Source organism: Myodes glareolus, chromosome 9, assembly GCF_982192425.1.
Source record: "Myodes glareolus chromosome 9, mMyoGla1.1, whole genome shotgun sequence".
Taxonomy (NCBI): domain Eukaryota; kingdom Metazoa; phylum Chordata; class Mammalia; order Rodentia; family Cricetidae; genus Myodes; species Myodes glareolus.
This window is the reverse complement of record NC_142034.1, coordinates 91,165,047-91,182,381: the sequence shown is the minus strand read 5'-3', so window position 1 is coordinate 91,182,381 and position 17,335 is coordinate 91,165,047. Positions and strand designations below refer to the sequence as shown.

The following is a 17,335-nucleotide window of genomic DNA, read 5'->3' as shown; positions in this document are numbered from 1 at the left end:
CCAGCCTGGAGCAGCAAGTGTCAGAGCCCGACCTCATTACCTCCTCTTCTGCTCCCCAGGCCCCAGCACCTGCCCTTCATAAATGACCCTTGTGGGTGGAGCAGAGATCTTCTGGGCGTGGCTCTCCCAGAAGTGCGTCAAGCCAGAATTCCAGGTCACGGACCAGCTGTTCGAAGTCTCTCACTTCTTTCTCTAGCTTCTCCAAAAAACCATGCAAGTTTGTCCTCAGCCACTTCCTGAGGGTCCTTATTGGCTTTTCAGCGGGCTCATAGGTCTGATACTCAAAGCCCTGAAAGGCAGATGCTGTGTCTTCAGACTTTTCAGGAGGGTTTCTTGTTTGAGACGATTCCCCGTGTCTTTGCAAATGCTGTTCATTCTGCCTGGGTTACCCCACCCTACCTTCTCCACCTGACTAGCTCCTATTCATCCTCCCCAAACTAGCTAACTGACACCTCCTCTGAGAAGCCTTCCTGGACCCCTTAGCACATCTCTGGATGTTACCTGGGATGCCACAGGATTCTGAAGGTGATTGCAGTCCCTGATCCGTCCCGATACTTCCCAGCCGCTTCCTGAAACAGGCATAGACAATACCTCTTAACAAACAGTCCAGATAAGTGTGATTAGTCTCTGCAGTGGGAGGAAGAGTAGGAACGGGGTAGGGTGTGGGGCCCTGCACAGGCACGCCTCCTGAGGATCACCACCCCGCTCTGTGGATTTGGTTTCTCCTTTCTTGGGTTCCAGATTGCTCACCTGATATCCCTGTGCCCAGGTACAGCACCAAAACCAACAGTGCTAACAGCGTCTGGGACGAGAAGAGGAGAAAAGAGACAGGAAAGTGAATTCCTGGGTACAGAAGGCTCCATACCCCTGACAGGGGTTCAGCCATGGGGGAGCTGTCAGTCAGTTGTAGACATTTCCCATGATCTAAGTCATACTGCTTCCAACCATTGCAGAAACAGCAGACAGAGCCACGCATGCCCTGACATTTATGTCACCCCTTCCCCTTCTCCCACTCTTTGGTTCTTCTGAGTCCCTTAAAATCTTTTTATTCCAGTCGAACTGTGGAAGGCCCCAGCTTTATGGAGATAGAATTCACATACAACAAAACACACACATTAAATGCGCGGTCCGATCAGTTTTGACAAGTGTCTCCATGTGGCCTCAGTGAAGATCTAATCCTTCCCATGATCTTGAAAGGTCCCCCAGGCCCCTCTCAGTCAGTCCACTGGGGCACCGACGGCCACATCGTGTCCATTTGTGAGTTCTGTGGAACTAAGTCAAGAACGTCTTTGTGTGGTACTGCTGATGTGGCTCCATGCTTTTGTGCGTTCAGTTTTATTGATGAGTATGCTGCATGGGCCTAACACACTTACCTTACCTCCTGGCGAGTTGTCTACAGTTTGAGGTGGTCAAGCACAAAAGTGCCTTGAACACGCACGTACCCCGTCTTTGTGTGGACATGTTTCTCATCCCTGCTGGGTGACTGTTCAGATATGGAAATGCCAGGATGTGGGGTGAATGCATGCTTAATTCTAGTACAATATGCAGGACTGTTTCTCAAGATGTTTTTCCATTATGTCCCATTGGCCACTCAGAGAATTCCTGTTGCTCTATGTCTTTGTCTTTGTCTTAGTATTGTCAATCTTAATTTTAGCCACTCTAATGCTGTTACATAGAGACAATCCAATCTCTTCTGTGTTTTCCCAATGATCAATGAGGTTTAGCATCTTTTGATTTTTAAAGACCTCTTTATTTTATGTGTGTACTTTTTCTGCCTGCATGTTTGTGGGAGCAAACATGTGCATGTCTGATACTGGCAGAAGGCAGGAGCAGACTTCAGAACCCCTGGAACTGGAGTTACTATGGACGGTTATTAGCTACCATGCGGGTACTGGGAACTAAACCTGGATCTTCTGCAAGAGCAGCAAGTACTCTTAGCTGCAGAGCCATCCCTGCAACCCAGGGGCTTAGCCTCTCATCACGGCCTATTGGTGATTACTAATCTACATATCTTGGTTATGGCTACTGAAGGCAGCTGCTCTTTTTATCGGACTGTCTGTCTTTTGATTAAGTTGCCGAGTTCTTTAAATATTTTGGATCTAAGTAGTTGGAAACATACTCACTATGAATATTTTATCAACTCTGTGGCTTGCTTATCTTTTCAGTTTCTCGTCAGTATCTTTTGAAAAATTAGCAAGTTTCTTTTTATAAAGCCCAACTTATCCTTTTGGGTGTACATTTTGTGTGAAGTCTAAAAACATTTGTCTCTTCTAAGGTTTGATTTTCTCTTTTTTTTTTCCTTTAAACATTTTATTGTTTTAACTTTTAAATTTATGTGTATGATCTATTTTAGAGTAAACTTGGCACATAATGTAAACATATAGCTTGAAAGCTTTAAAAACATAGATATCTAGTTGTCCTGCAATTATTTTTAGGGCTATTTTTCCTCATCAGATTAGATTGATGCCTTTGGTATGTCACGTGGTTCTGGGTTCTGTTGCTTCGTTGTTCTGCTCATCCATCTTTGATCAATGCTAAATCTGTATGAGTCTGTGTCTGCTAGCACCACCGTGCCACGCTAACACTGCCATGCCATGATAACACTGCCATGCTACGCCAGCACCACCATGCCACACAAGCACCGCCATGCCATGCCATCACCACTGTGCCATGCTGGCACCGCCATGCCACCATGTCACAGACAAGAGACTTTGAACAGTAGACACGATTTTCTACCAGTTTATGCTGTTGAATGCAGCCTCTCTCTGGGGCTTTCAGGTGGCACCTCTCACCGTGCCCTCAGATGGTTTGTCCTCTGACCCACATATCCTTGCTGCCTCTTCCGACAAGGGTGCAGCCTGGCCCATGAGACCAGAGACTTAACAGCAATTGCTTCTTTAGAAACTTTGTCTACAGGTCGAGTCACTTGGGGCCTCAGTGTATACACTTTGAGAGACGAAGTTCTGTTTCCAAACGAGACACGGACACTCTCTTGTCCAGTGTGAATGAGAATGAAAGAGTGTGTGGCAGCCACGGGAAGTTCCTGGCTGCAGGGGAGTTGGGTCTAGAGTAGGGAGGGGCGGGGGAAACGGCATGAGCCCCGGCTTACCTGCTTCCTGTCATCACAGTGGCTGCTCCTTCTCTGCTCACGCAGTTCAGCTGCCCCCTGCCCCCTGCCTCCTGTCCTCTGGATTGCCATGTCTCCACTCGGGGTCAGAGTGCCTGGGTGTATGGAAGCCCTTTCAGTGGACCGGCAGGTAGGTGCCTCCCCTCCCCCACTCCTTGTCACCAGCCAAGCATGAGTTCTGATGTCACAGAAGGCAGAAGACAGCTAAGTCCACCGCTCGGATTCTTACTACTGCCGCTCATCTTATCACACACAGGCGTACACACGTATGCGCTCAGGCCCACACTCCTGTTCACACGCGTGCAGAATGCAATGATCCAGAAGAGATGCTACAAATGACTAGGTTTTCAGATAAAGGAGTTTTCCTCTATCTTTCGGTAGAGATTTGCAAATTATTACAATGTTAACCTTTAAATAGAAAAAAAGACCATTAAAAACCATTTTGAAATAAATTAAAATTTTCTGGTGATCATGATAGGCTCCTATCCAGGTGGAAGTAGGAGTGTGGAGAGATGGGGCTACCCCTTTCCAAGTTTCTGCCTATGGTGTCATCTGGCACTGCGGTGGGAGGCTTCACGGCTGGGCTGTGTGCTAAACTCCCAGCCTTGTTCAGGCTTCTTCAGTTTTATCTGTGCGTGCGTGCGTGCGTGCGTGCGTGCGTGCGTGCGTGCGTGTGTGTGTGTGTGTGTGTGTGTGTGTGTGTATCTGTGTTTAATTTTGAATGCTGGTGTCACATCTGTAGATTTGGTATCTACTAAGATACAGAATTCTAAAAGCACTTGTTGAGAAATATCTATTCCTGTCTTTAGACTGATTTTTAATTGGATTGGTTTTTCTACAGTTGAGTATTAAAATTATTTTTGTATATTCTGGCAATAAATCATTTTCTTGATAGATGGCCTACTAGGATTTCTTTCAAGTCTATAGACCATTAAAAAAAAGTCTCTTACTATGAACTTTTACAGACAAGAAGTTTGGACACTTGATGAAGTCCAAATTCACCAGTTCTTTTTTTTCTTTTCAGATTTGTGCTTTTCTTTCTTTTTAAAAATGTGTTGGCTAGAGAGATGGTTTAGCAGTTAAGAATAAGGGCTGCTCTTCCAGAGGACCTGAGTTCTTTTCCTAGCACCCACACGGTGGCTCATAACCATCTGTAATCCAGTTCCAAGTGATCCAGTGCCCTTTTCTGGCCTTTGAAGGCACTGTATGCATATGGTATACAGACACACATGTAGGCAAAACATTCACATAAGCTATAGACTAAAAATGAAATGGGTTTATATAGTGTACATGTGTGCATTATGGATGTCCAATGACTCTGGCAGCATTTGATAAAAATGTGCTTTCTTCTTTGAATGGCTGCACACCTTTGTTGAAGTCAGTTGATCATACTGGTAGCTCTAAATCCTGCTGCACTAGTCTGTGTGCCAATCTCCACAGCAAACCACACTGTCTTTTTAAATTTTGTTTTATTTAAATAACATTTTTTTCTTTATTTTACATACTAACAAGTTCTGCTCCCTCCTCTCCTCCCATCCCTTCCTTTTTTCCCACCTATCCTTCTTCCCACCCACTCCTCCCCCATCTCCATTCAGAAAGGGACAGGTCTCCCATGGGCTTGCACATCAAGTTGAGGCAGAACCTCAATTAAAGCTCCTCCCCTTATGTCTAGATGGGGCCAGGTAGTCCAGTGTGGAGACAGGTTACCCCAAACCGGCTAAGCTCTAGGGGCTTCTGCTCTCCCTGTTAGAAGCATTGCTAGGAGACCAAGCTACACAACTGTCACACACATGCAGAGGGCCTAGGTCTGTCCCACCCAGGCTCCCGAACTGCTGATCCGACATCCATGAGTTCCCATGAGCTCAGGTCCGCTGTCTCTGAAACCAAACAGTCTTGTTTAACGTAGCTGTACCAGACCTTACTATCAACCACAGCGCTGTCTCTCACTTTGTCCTTTCATGTCATGATGGTTTGCTTCTTCTAGGGGCTGGACCTTATCACATAAAGTTTAGAATAAGTGTGTCTGTCTACAGAAAGCTTTGATGGCTGGGATCTACTCAATCCTACTGACCTGGGAGCTCTGACTTTGCTGTGCTGTCCGTCCATGGACATGGTATGCTTTTTCATTGGTTTAGATTTTTCTCTGTTTGTAATTGGTGTCTTATAGCATCAAGCATATAGGTCTTACATGTATTTTGTTGAGTATGGATTTTATTTTCTTTGGGCTTCCTTTGTATTCCAAATATGTGAAGACATCATTAATTTCTCATGTTGTCATGAGTTTCCAAACTATACAGAACTTCTAACTAACATACAATGTTTGTTGGCATCTGCTGTCTACTAGGCCCACACTTGATTGTTGCAGCCTCTGTAGGCTACAGCTCTGTAGGTATTCGGGTACTGAATCACTTTACCAGTCATTGTATTCCAAACGTTCACCATGCAGCCTGGTATGTGGTAAACACTGGGTAAAACTTTTTGCTGAAAGGATGAATAATGGCCAGAACTGTGGGTTTTGAGAGGCCATGGGGAGTGTGTGGTGAGTACATTCTTTTCTTCACAGGCAGAAATTTGACTCGCTAATGAGTTGAATAAGTAAAACAGGTTACGTATGCTTTTCATTTTCTCAGTGATGAAGAGGAGGCTTATGGGGCCAAAGAAGGACACTAGCAACTGTGGTTATTATGTACTGAGTCCTACTGTGTGCCAGACTCACCCCAAATGCTTTCTGTGCCTTACCTCCTTTCATCCTCACCATGACCTTCCAAGGACAGAAGGGCTGGTCTGATGGGGACATTACCCTAGAAACTCAGCACGATACACCTTTCCTGAGTGCAGGCCTAGTTAACTCCAAAACCTTTCAGTTTATCACAAGGGGTTTGTGTAATTTTACCCCACAGCAAAGAGCCTTGCCCTCCATGTCATCTTTTGTTGATTGTGCAGATGTGGATTTCCACTTTAGTTTTGAGCTGTCAATCATAGCTACAAGTCCTCTTTCCTCTCTGGTCCCATGCCCATTCACCTTGGCATCTTGTGTATTTTGTATGAGTTCTACCAACTTGTTCCTCATCTTCTCTTGTACATTGCAAGCTTAGCATGCAGCTAAGATGTTTCAAGTGTTGCACCCTGTTCAAATTGCTTTACATATACTGTCTTACCCTTTATTTGTTCTATGTGGTGAGCAGCACTGTCCTCATTTTGCAGGTGGTGAGACTGAAGCTTAGAGCAACGAGGCCATTTCATCAAGTTTCACAGCTGACCAGAAACAGGGCTGTGATCTAAAATCTGATCACAGGTCAAATCTGTAAAATTGGGTCTGATTACAACACACTGCCTGCTGGTGGCTATCAGATACAGCTGTGTACATATTTTTGGTTGTGATCCTACCGTTTAACAGCTGAACCATCTCTCCTGTCCTGCACATAGGAAAACTCAAGCCAGTCGGGGGGAAAAAATGAAATCTCCCAAGCCAGTTAAAAGAAAGATAACTAATTCAAGGCTATTGCTTCCCACCTGGGGCAGGCTTTAAAAGGTCATTTACATCATATCGGTTACTGTCTTAATTGCTATTCTATTGCTGTGAAGAGGAACCAAGACTAAGGCCACTTATAAAAGAAAGCATTTAATTTAGGGGCTCATGGTTCCCAAGGGTTTGAGTCCATGATCATCATGGTGGGGAGCATGGCAACAGGCAAGCAGGCATGGTGCTGGGGCAGTAGCTGAGAACTTACACCTGATCCACAAGTAAGAGAGAAAGACAGAGACAGAGAGACAGAGATAGAGACAGAGAGACACACAGAGAGAACTGGGAAAACATTTTTTTTTCTGGTTTTTCGAGACAGGGTTTTTCTGTGTATCTCTGACTGTCCTAGAACTCACTCTGTAGACCAGGCTGGACTTGAACTCACAGAGATCCGCCTATCTCTACCTTCCAAGTGCTGGGGTTAAAGGCATGCACCACCACTGCCGGTGGGGAATGAAATTTCCAAGTCTGAGCCCAGTGATACACTTCTTCCAACAAGACCATACCTCCGAATCCTTCCCAAACAGTTTCATCAGCTGAGGAGCAAGCAATCAAACATACAAGCCTACAGGGGCCATTCCCATTCAAGCCACCGGAATGACCTTATATATGTCTCCATATATAGTTGCTGGCCTCTTGGGCATTATCTCTCAAATACTTCAAATGTCAAGTGCAGATGTAGAAGAATTGCCCTTTGAGCTCATTGTAGCCCATTGAAACTAGGGAGTTATGGTCATAGAGAGAGGAACCCACCAGAAACCTGTTCTAGGAACCTGGTGAAATATTTCAGGAACCTCACTGAAGAGCTCAGGGGATTAGTTTTGAGGGTCATTTTGTGGTTGTTTGGCATTAGGACAGGGAGAGCTCACTCGGTCCTTGAAGCATGCCAGCAGTTGGCTCAGATAGGCCAAGAAGGAGGAGCAAGAGAAGGGGGAACTAGAGACCCAGTGACTTCCTAGTGACTTCAGGGATGAATAGGGAGGAAAGGAACGAAGGGGACACCTGTGAACGCATCTGGCAGACCAAGTAAATAACTAGTCCTGAAAGTGACACACCCACCAGGGAGAAACCTGCCTCATGCCAAGCAAGAGGAAACCAAGCAGGACTCCCAGCTTGAGCCCTGTCTTCTAAATACACCTGGGTTCATTCCTGGTGCCACTGTAACAGGACACTTGGAAAAGTGACCTTATGTCTCTGAGTCAGTATGGCTGGCCGATCATTGGACATCTTGAGAGGTCTGTGGGTGGCCTAGTGGGATGGACTCTTTCAGCCTCTTCCTTCGCCTCCTCCCATATACCCCATCTCTCACCAAATACTGTGATTTCTCCTGGATAATCCCACTCTCCAAATAAGGCTCTGGAAGCCTGGACATGGCAAGCCTATGAAGAAAGTTAATAGGAAGTGTGACCTTCAGGCATGGGTAAGGGTAATGGGATAAGGGAAAGAGAGAAGGGAGGTGGCTTCATAGCGGAAGGGACTTTCTGACCAACTTAAGGGAGAAAGAAGATTTGGGAGAGTAGGTACTCTGGGCAAAAACCTCAGAAGCTGAGCCTTAAGATAAAACCTAGTCCTAGACTGGGTCCGGTATCTTACAGGGGTCTATGGAAGGAGGCTAGAGTTGATGACGAAGGTTGTGATCCTTGCCATCAGATGTATGGAGGTACGGAATGATACACAGATGACGTGGAGTACAGAAGTTCAGGGCAGGGATTAAGGCAGGTCAGTAGCACACAGGTCTTGGAGGGCAGCCAGTTGTAGCTCTAAGAATGAAGCCCAGTGTCCTCAGATCTTCTGATTATGTTCAGGAGAGGCTCGAAATCCAGTCTTGCATGCAAAATCAACCGACTCATGCATGCTGGCAGCAACTCTAATGTCAGAAGGAAATACTGTGTGGACTAAATGCAGGCGGTGCTTATGAGCTGCTTGGTTGGCTGTCTGCTGTGACAGGTGCAGTGACGAACCAATACGTGGCTCGTCCCAAAGTTTCACTACAGCTAGTGTGTTGCTCAGGATGACAAGCCACAGACACCTGCTTTGTTACATGAAACCAGAAAGCATCCCATCATAAAGGAGGCCCAAAGGGTTTCTGGCCCTCATGGAAGGCTGAGAACCAAGGAGAAATGGTGGTTTCCAAGGAGGGTGCTTCTGGATGCAGAACTTGGTAGGCCAGCTGTCTGCTCTAGGTGGGTGGAGTTCATCACAATTTCCTCCTAACTTTGAAGACCACAAGTCCTAGGTCATCATTGCTGGGTCTTCATTAGGAATTCTATTGCTGGGATGAAACGCCATGACCTTAGGCAGCTTGGGGAAGAAAGGGTTTGTTCTGCTAATAATTCCACATCATAGTCCCTCATTGAGGGAAGTCAGGGCAGGAACTCAGGCAGGAACCTGGAGGCAGAAACTGAAGCAGAGACCATAGAGGAGTGCTGCTTACTGACTTGCTCCTTGTGGCTTGCTCAGGGTGCTTTCTTACAGCATCCAAGACCACCAATCTCGGGCTGTCATCACTCACAATGGCCTGGGCCCGCCTGCATCAATCATTAGTTGGGAAAATGCACTGCAGATTTGCCTACAGGCAAACTTCAGGGAGGGAGACATTTTCTCAACTGAGGTTTCCTCTTCCCAAATGACTCCAGCTTGTGTCAAGTTGACATAAAACTCGCCAGCACAGCTAGGAAGTACCATCCTGACCACACTCCCTCTGAATGTTCTGGGGGAGGACCCTTTCCTTTCCTCTTTGGGTTTCTGGTGGATGTCTTCATTTCTTGACTTCAAGCCACTCCGCTCTCCTGTCTGCCTGCGTTCACATTGCCTTTTCCTTCAGGATGTGAGATCTTTTTGCCATTCTTTTACAATGAAACATGGGACTGTCCTGGGACCCATCAGAGAATTCATGACTATTCCCTTCATTGCAAAATTCTTCAGTTAAAGACATTTGCACTCTGACTTTGCAACACAAGTTCTAGGAAACAGGATGTGGGAATATCTGGGAGTACTTTTCCCAGTCTGCCACTGTGTCTTGGGTACAACCCCCCAAGACACAACATTCTGAGTATTGAGAGTCTCTAGGCTGACCCTTGCCCCCCCTACCATGCCTGACCCCTAATAATAGATAATAAAGAGGTTTCTAGGGGCACCCCAGCTCCACCCCAGAGCTGTGCTACCCTTCCAGGCTTCCTAGATGAGTGGCTATATCAGGGGTGAGGGCATTCTGGATGGTGAGCATCCCACACTTACTCCTTTAATCGGCCGCATCCAAGAGGACCAGCAGGGAGATAGAGTACCCAAGCTCTCAGCACCTCTTTCCACTCTCTGGCACTTAGTAAGTACTCACTGCCTGCTAACCACTTGATACCCTCACCCCCAGTCTATCTTCTCTCTTCCCCTGGGAATGCAGCAAGTGGATGCTCAATGCCACAGCAGCTGAGGGGACAAATGCATATGTTTATACACAGCTCTGGCTTACGCTGCCTGCCAAGGACATGGACCACACCAAAAAAGAAAAAAAAAATCCAAACCTTCTGCATGCCCCATTAATCAAAAGGCCAAGAGAACTGAAGAGCGGACCAAAAAGGAAAGAAAATGCAGGATTAATTTATGAGGCGTTCCGCTGCCTGGATGGCTCATTGCACCCCTGCTCTGGCAATGCCGCTGTGCAATGCGCTTCTAGACTTACTGTACTTCAACATCCAGGGGCTCTTTTGTAACAAGCCAAATATTCCTGGGTTATTGTTCTAGGCACCTCCCGTTGGTCATTGGGCTAATTTATTTCAGTCGGAATTTCAGGACCAGACACAACTCTTATTACTCACTGCTTCAGAGAGGGAATAAAAAAGCAATTGATATTTGGAAAAATGAAAAATATGTCCAGAACACTTTGGGTCCTGAGGCCAAGAAGGAAAAGGAGGGGGGCTGGGTGGAGGGGCGAGCTGGAGGGGAAAAAAAAATCAGGCAGGCTCACCTCGTCACGCACTCTGTTGTGGCCCGTCTTGGAGACAGAGAGTCTAGAAAGTCTACAGACAAATGAATCAACGACAGGGTGCTGAGAGTTCCCGACACCTGAGTCCTTCTGCGCATGACTTCAGCGGCCACCTGCGGGAGTAGGAGTGGAAAATACTGCAATTACTTGGAGGGTGAGGGAGAAAGCTCAGTGGGGCAGTTGAGTTCCTAAGGCCATTTGCTCCCCTCTCTAAGACTCCTCACAGAAAGCTGACCTAGGAATAGGGCTTGAGGCATGACTGTCCAGAGATGTTTGCTCTTAGAACGCCAGGTAGTGGGGGAAGGAGACTTTTACTTGGTGGAGACAGGATGAAGGGGTGTCCCTGGAGAGTGTAAGTGTTCTTCCAGAGACCCGAAAGGAGACCAAATGTCTGTGTTGCCATGAGAGATCTTTTGCCGGGAGTTAGTGTGAAATCCATGGCTTTGCTGTTCCTGGGAACCCTGACTGAGCACCCAGTCTTCAGCAGTCAGAGTGGCTTCTGTGGACATGCAGAGGAAAGGGGTGGGCTCTGTGATTACAACAGAAGCTGTCCAGACAGGCGACGTGCAAAGAGGAAGGGATATGTATATATGCCCTGGGCTTTCTGGGATGGCGTTGTGGGGAGGCTGCATAGCTAAGCAACCTGGAAAGAAACCCTGCTCCTCTCTACTGTGAGACCTTGGGCCACACCCTGTACTTTATGATCTCTCAGTTTCCCCATCTAGGTAGGGAAGATAACATATTGGTTGGTTTTTGTAAACTGGGTGCAAACCTAGACACATCTGGGAAGAGGAAATCTTAATTAAGAAGATGTCTCTACTCACATAGGAGTACTGGACTGAGCTCCCAAAGTCCAAATGAGGAGCAGAAGGAGGGAGAACATGAGCAAGGAAGTCAGGACCATGAGAGGTGGAGCTGATCTAATGGGAGCTTACCAAGGCCAGCTGGACTGGGAGTGATGGAGCATGTGATCAAACCGGACTCTCTGAATGTGGCTGACAATGAGCGCTGACTGAGAAGCCAAGGACAATGGCATTGGGTTTTGATTCTACTGCATGGACTGACTTTGTGGGAGCCTGGTTTGTTTAGATGCTCACCTTTATAGACCTGGATGGAGGGGGAAGGACTCTGGACTTCCCACGGGGCAGGGAACCCTGACTGCTCTTAAGACTAGAGAGGGAAAAGGGAGGTGGGGAGGAGGTGGAAATTTTTAATAAATAAATAAAGAAAGAAGATGTCTCTATAATATTGTCCTGAAGACAAGTCTGTTGGGTACTTTCTTGATTAACGATTGGTGTAGGAGGACCTGGCCCATTGTGGCGGTGCCACCCGACCTAAGCAGATGATCTTGGGGTATATAAGGAAGTAAACCGAGAAAACCATGGAGAGACAGCCAGTAGACAACATTCTTCCCTGTCCTTTGCTTGAGTTCTTACCCTGACTTCCCTTCATGATGACCTGTAAACTATATCAAAAAAATTAAACCGTTTCCTCCACAAGTTGCTTTTGGTAGTGGTGTTCATCACAGCAGAAGAAAACAAAATAAGAAGAAATTGGTACCAGGAGTGGGGTGTTGCTGTGACAAACCTGACCGTGCTGTTCTGGGGAGGACAATGGGAAGACTTCAGAAATCCGGACCAGAAAAACCATTGAGTGTTCAGAGCCTAAGGAACTATTGTAGTCACTTAGAAAATGATCCTGAGAGCAGTGCAGATGATGGATGCATGACTTGCGAAGCCTCGAAGGGAAACTTGAGAATCTTTACGAGAAGCTATTGGGCCCCTGAATATTTTGAATTAAAAAATCCATGGTCCTGGTCGTCTGGAGATGATGAATTAGCTGTGATTAAGAAAAGAATGGCACGGTGCAGGGCGTGATGGTGCATACCTCTAATCCCAACACTTGGGAGGTGTAGGCAGGCAGATATGTGACTTTGAGGCCAGTCTGATATACAGCCTGGGCTACACAGAGAAACCCTGCCTTGAAAGAGAGGGGAGGTACCATTGAGGCAAATTCTTCTGCGAGGTGTTTTCTCAGGGTTCGCACACAGAAGCTGTGTTCCAGCGGTGACCAGGTTTGTACCTTGTGCCGGTGCCAGACTTGGCGATGCATAGGCATTCTCCAGGTGGACCTGGTCCTGAAGGCCCGAAGTGCTCATAGAGAGCAGCTGAGACTTGACCCTATGAAGGGTCAGGAGGGGCTGCCGGTGAAGGTGAAGCCTCAATTGCAGGAGAAGCCCTAAGACTGAAGGGGTCACAGAGAGAAGTTGAGGCTTGGAACTATGAGGCAGGGCCAGAGTCCCGAAAGAGAGCCCCTAAGAGGCTACTAGTGAAGATGCAGCCCAGTTTCAGTAGAGATCCCAGTGCAGTGGAGATGCCAGTACCATGGGATGCCAGTCAAGCACAGCCATAACTGTGAAGTGTTGCTATCCTGTGCCTAGGATGCTAGCTGTGTATGCTGCAGAGGGAGGAGTCAGAGAAGCGGAGCTGCCAAAGCCCTTAGGAGCCCAGATCGTAAGTCTCAGAGACCCAATACTGAGCTTTACCCTCTTGGACTTTGGTTTTGCTTTGATTTGATTGCGACCGTGCCCTGTTCTTCTCTCCTAGAGTAAGAAAATACTTAGCTTAATTTAGATTTTACCGGAGCCCACAATTGAGACGCTTTAGACTTTTAAAGTGATGAAGGTTTTTTTTTTTGAAAAAGAGAACTTGGACTTTAAAAGTATTGAAAAAATGAAATACTGTGGGACTTTTAAAGTCATTCTTTGTGTATATTGTGATATTAATGTTAGATCTTGGGGATGAACAAGAAAGGAAAGGTTACAGTTTGGTAAGTGATGGGCTAGTGTATCAAGTTGACAAGGGGTAAAAACGTTGGTTGGTTTTTGTCATTTTGATCTGGGAAGAGGGAATCTTAATTGGGAAGCTGTCTCTACAAGATTGGCCTGCATGCAAGTCTGTTGGTCATTTTCTTGATAAATAATTGATATGGGGGGGGCGTTCATCTCACTGTGCGTGTGCTACCGTGGGCAGGTGGTCCTGAGGTGTATAGGTGACAAGGCTGACTCATGGGGAGCAAGCCCGTAAACACCGTTCCTCTGTGGCCTGTGCTTCAGTTCTTGCCTCCAGATTCCTGCTTGAGTTCCTTCCCTGACTTCCCATTGTGACAGACCATAAACAGAAGCTGAAATAAGCCCCATCATCCCCAAGTTGCTTTTGGTTATGGAGTTTATCATAGCAATAGAAACAAAACTAAGATAGATTCCTGCCTTCTACAATGTCAGAAGGAGCAGAAGTTGCCTGTGAAAATACTGCCCATAGTGACAGTGACCGCTTTCCCCTGTGCTGCACTTTTTCACCTGGGGTCAGAGCACTCATTGTCTTGTCGGGTCATGCCCACAACTCGGGGAAGCAGAATCTCCTGTCCTTGTTCTACATATGAGAAACTGAGGTCTCATTCAAGACCCCAGAAGCCGAGGGTATGATTTCTACTGCTTTTCATGACGATTTGGGTCTTCAAGATGCAGGCCGAGACTGAGTGGAGCAGAAAGAGCCTGGCTCCCGAGATGTCTGACCTGCTCCTTTCCAACGGTCCGTGTCTACTGCCGAGCACATGTTGAAGCTGTACCAAGAACATGAGTTCCAAGGTCCTCAGAGCTACAGGGTCAAGAAATTTGAGGAGGAGCATGTCATAGCACAGCCTAAGAGAAAGGGACTGGGGCTTAGTCCTGTCGCTGGACGATCACACTGCGTGGTTTCCGCAGTTTCTGTCAATTTCAGTTCCTCTCGAAACTGCACATGTGTGGCTGTGAGTAGGAGGGACGAACCAGAACTGTGCAGGTGCTGGGAGTATGACTTTCCTGGCCTATGGGAGAGAACTCTGAACCTGTCAAGGGAACATCGTCAAGGGTGTCTGACTTGACCCCCAGCCCCTGGAGGTTGAAATGGCTCCGAAATAAGATCCAAGCGATCACGTCTGGCACATTTCTGGACTCATGCAGCTGTTCCACTTCTGCCCTACTAAACTGTCCCTCAGGTCTACTTCCTCATAAGCTCCAACGCTGTCAGGGTCTCCTGAGGAGGCCTACATTCGCACTGAGGACTCCTGCCTTAGATGGCAGGGTAAGGCCAGGTTCATAAAGAACGGTGGGTGTGTCACAGCTCGGAAAGGGGCTCCTGCAGACCTGAAGCCAGGCTGTTTTGTTTCAAGCCATTTTGGGGTTTCGGCAGCTAGGAGCAGAAGGATCGTGGACACAGTAGCTGCATGTCAGGTTGTGATCTGACAAGGAGCATCGTGAACTCCTCTCTGTGGTCACTCCCCAGGCTTGGTGGGCGAGCCTCAGAACAAAGTTCAAAGGCACCAGAGTGGGACAGAGCAGGAGAAGGGTGGCTAAATCCAGAAGAGGTTTCTAGGGCCCCCTCGGTCACCCCTGAGAGGTAGGAGGGGAGAGGTGTGTTCGGTAGACCTGAGCCCCACATTGCTCCACCGGTTCTCCGTGCCAGCCCAGGCTGGTTTCCCTATCTCCCTTACTGCCTGGGTGACAGCAATGTCACCGTGTCACAGGGCCAGTTTATCAAGGTGGGGCAGCCTTGAGTGGGAGGAGCCGGACAGTGCCAGAGCTGCCCAGCGGTCAGTGCTAACTGTCGGGACGGTCAGGATAACAAACTGCTACGGCCCAACTCTGGATCGTACCAGCTCTGATGACTTTGCTCCCACTCAGTCCTCACAACCGTCTCAGACAGATGCCATTTTTCTTTCTCCTCGGCATGGAAGGACTCAGCCACAAAGCCCACAGCTGCAAAGACCTCTGAGAAGGGTCTGGACAGTGACCATATAGGTATATTAAAATTCCATTCAGCACATGAGGCTGGCTGAAGCTCCAGCTCCCTCGGTCAGCCACAGATCCTTTACACTACTCCGGAACTTCATAAGGTATGAATTTTAAACATCAGGAGCCTTCCCAAACATCTGACACGGACCCACGTTCTTGTGCGACACACTTGCTCTGATGCCGGGTGCTCAGGCTTTCTTCGGGTGGACCTGGTTGTTCCTGCTGGCCACTAAGTATTGACATCTACTTGCCTGGCCCTGACAGTTCCTGGCTGCCATTCCTACCCTGTATCTTCTAGCTAATTATAAAGTTCTACTGCCTTGGATTATTAGTAAACCCTTTCCATGTATTTTTTTGATGATCCCTAGGAGGGTCCCAGCATATCTATAGAGGGAATCTCTCTCTATAAAGGAATCCCTCCTATCTGGAGCTAAGCCAGACAGGACTCAGTGCCCTCAGAGGAAGGCACGTGACCTGTCTGAGGAGCTGTTTCTAGTTCTCTGCTAACACTGTGGGCTGCTGGAGGGAAACATATGTATTAAGTGCCCCCTGTGCCCCAAGCATGGGGGAGGGGTTATGCAGATTGACCAATTTACAGATGAGGATGGCTGCATTTAGATGCAATGACCCCCCCACCTGCTTCTCAGGTCAGAACTAACTTGCTGGTGTCAGAGCCAGAATTTGAACCCACGTCTATTGGTTCCCACGTCTGACTCTTTCCATACACGCCCCGGGGCCAGCTCTCTGTGCCAGGCCCCTCTGCCAAAGAGAAGACCTTTTCGATGTTTTGTGTCCTTGAAGGCAAACCAAAAGAATTCCCTGCTCGCAGCCGGCATTCCAAGTATTGGTTTATGGGTTTTGGTAAGAGCGCAGCCAGGGGCCTATCGCCCTTAGTGAAACAGATACTTTCCAATCAAAGAGTCAAACCCGAACTTGGCTTCTCAGAAAACCACTCGTCTGGAACACGTGCCAGCCACCAGACGCTCCCGCCGTTCAGATTTTTAAAACTGTCTCAAACATATGGAGAGACCTTTAGAATGGAGGGTGGGAAAGGCGCAGACCCGCCTATGAAAGTGTACGGATGATCAAGTCCTCAGGACCCTGTGACTGGCCAGAGGCAAGCCAGCCCTTTTGTGGCATTCTCTGAGTCTGCTGCCTCACTGAACCCCAAATGAGCTTTTATTTTATGAGACTTCTCTTTCATGAAACAAAAACAGCAATTAAAGAGAAAACCCTTCTATAAACAAGTGTCTATAGCCCTCGTTTGCTTAGCTTTTTCCAACCTTAGGAAACACTAGAGCTGAACTGGCCTTCTGAAAGAAGGTTCGGGAAGTATTTTCTTTCAGGTTCATTCAAAATAGTCACATCACCCCCTCCACCCCTTCTCAAATTCTGAAGTTTCCAGTGGTCTCTACCATATCCTGGAGACTCACAGTGCAGGTGTTCTCCGGTCCTCTGGCCACAGTTGTGGGGATGGGCCAGTGACTGGATGTCACTGGGATCAAAACCCTCACCCCAAATCAGTACAGAATTGGAGACCCTAAATGGTCTCCCCCGTTCACACAGCAGATGTCAGTGGCCGTCATCCAAGAACCAGCTGGAAGCTGGGTAGGGACTGGTTAATCCCCTCTGAATGGTCAGCTGAGGGTGCTGAGCAGACGTAACCCACAGTTCCCGAAGGTTTCCCTTAACCCTTCCTGAGTTTTGATCTGAGGTTTGTACAAATAGAAGTTATGTGCGGGGTGGAGCCCAGCCAGCAAGTCTCTGAGAAACAGCCTCCATCTTACACATTTGGTTTGAGACAGCCAGACATAAATCTTTGAGGATATCCGTCTTCCTAACCGAGTGGCTGGGTTTTGTGATTACTACACCCTG

At 47.5% G+C, this 17,335-nt stretch overlaps 1 protein-coding gene across 1 annotated transcript; it reads right to left on the bottom strand.

Moving 5' to 3' along the window:
* Nucleotides 1–3,270, bottom strand: Smim23 (small integral membrane protein 23). Its single transcript, XM_048435879.3, is given in 5 exon segments — nt 1–93; nt 95–289; nt 502–569; nt 751–802; nt 3,110–3,270. Coding segments are annotated over 5 exon segments (462 nt in total). The 5' UTR covers nt 3,200–3,270; the 3' UTR covers nt 1–36.
* Between the last annotated feature and the right edge of the window lie 14,065 nt (nt 3,271–17,335).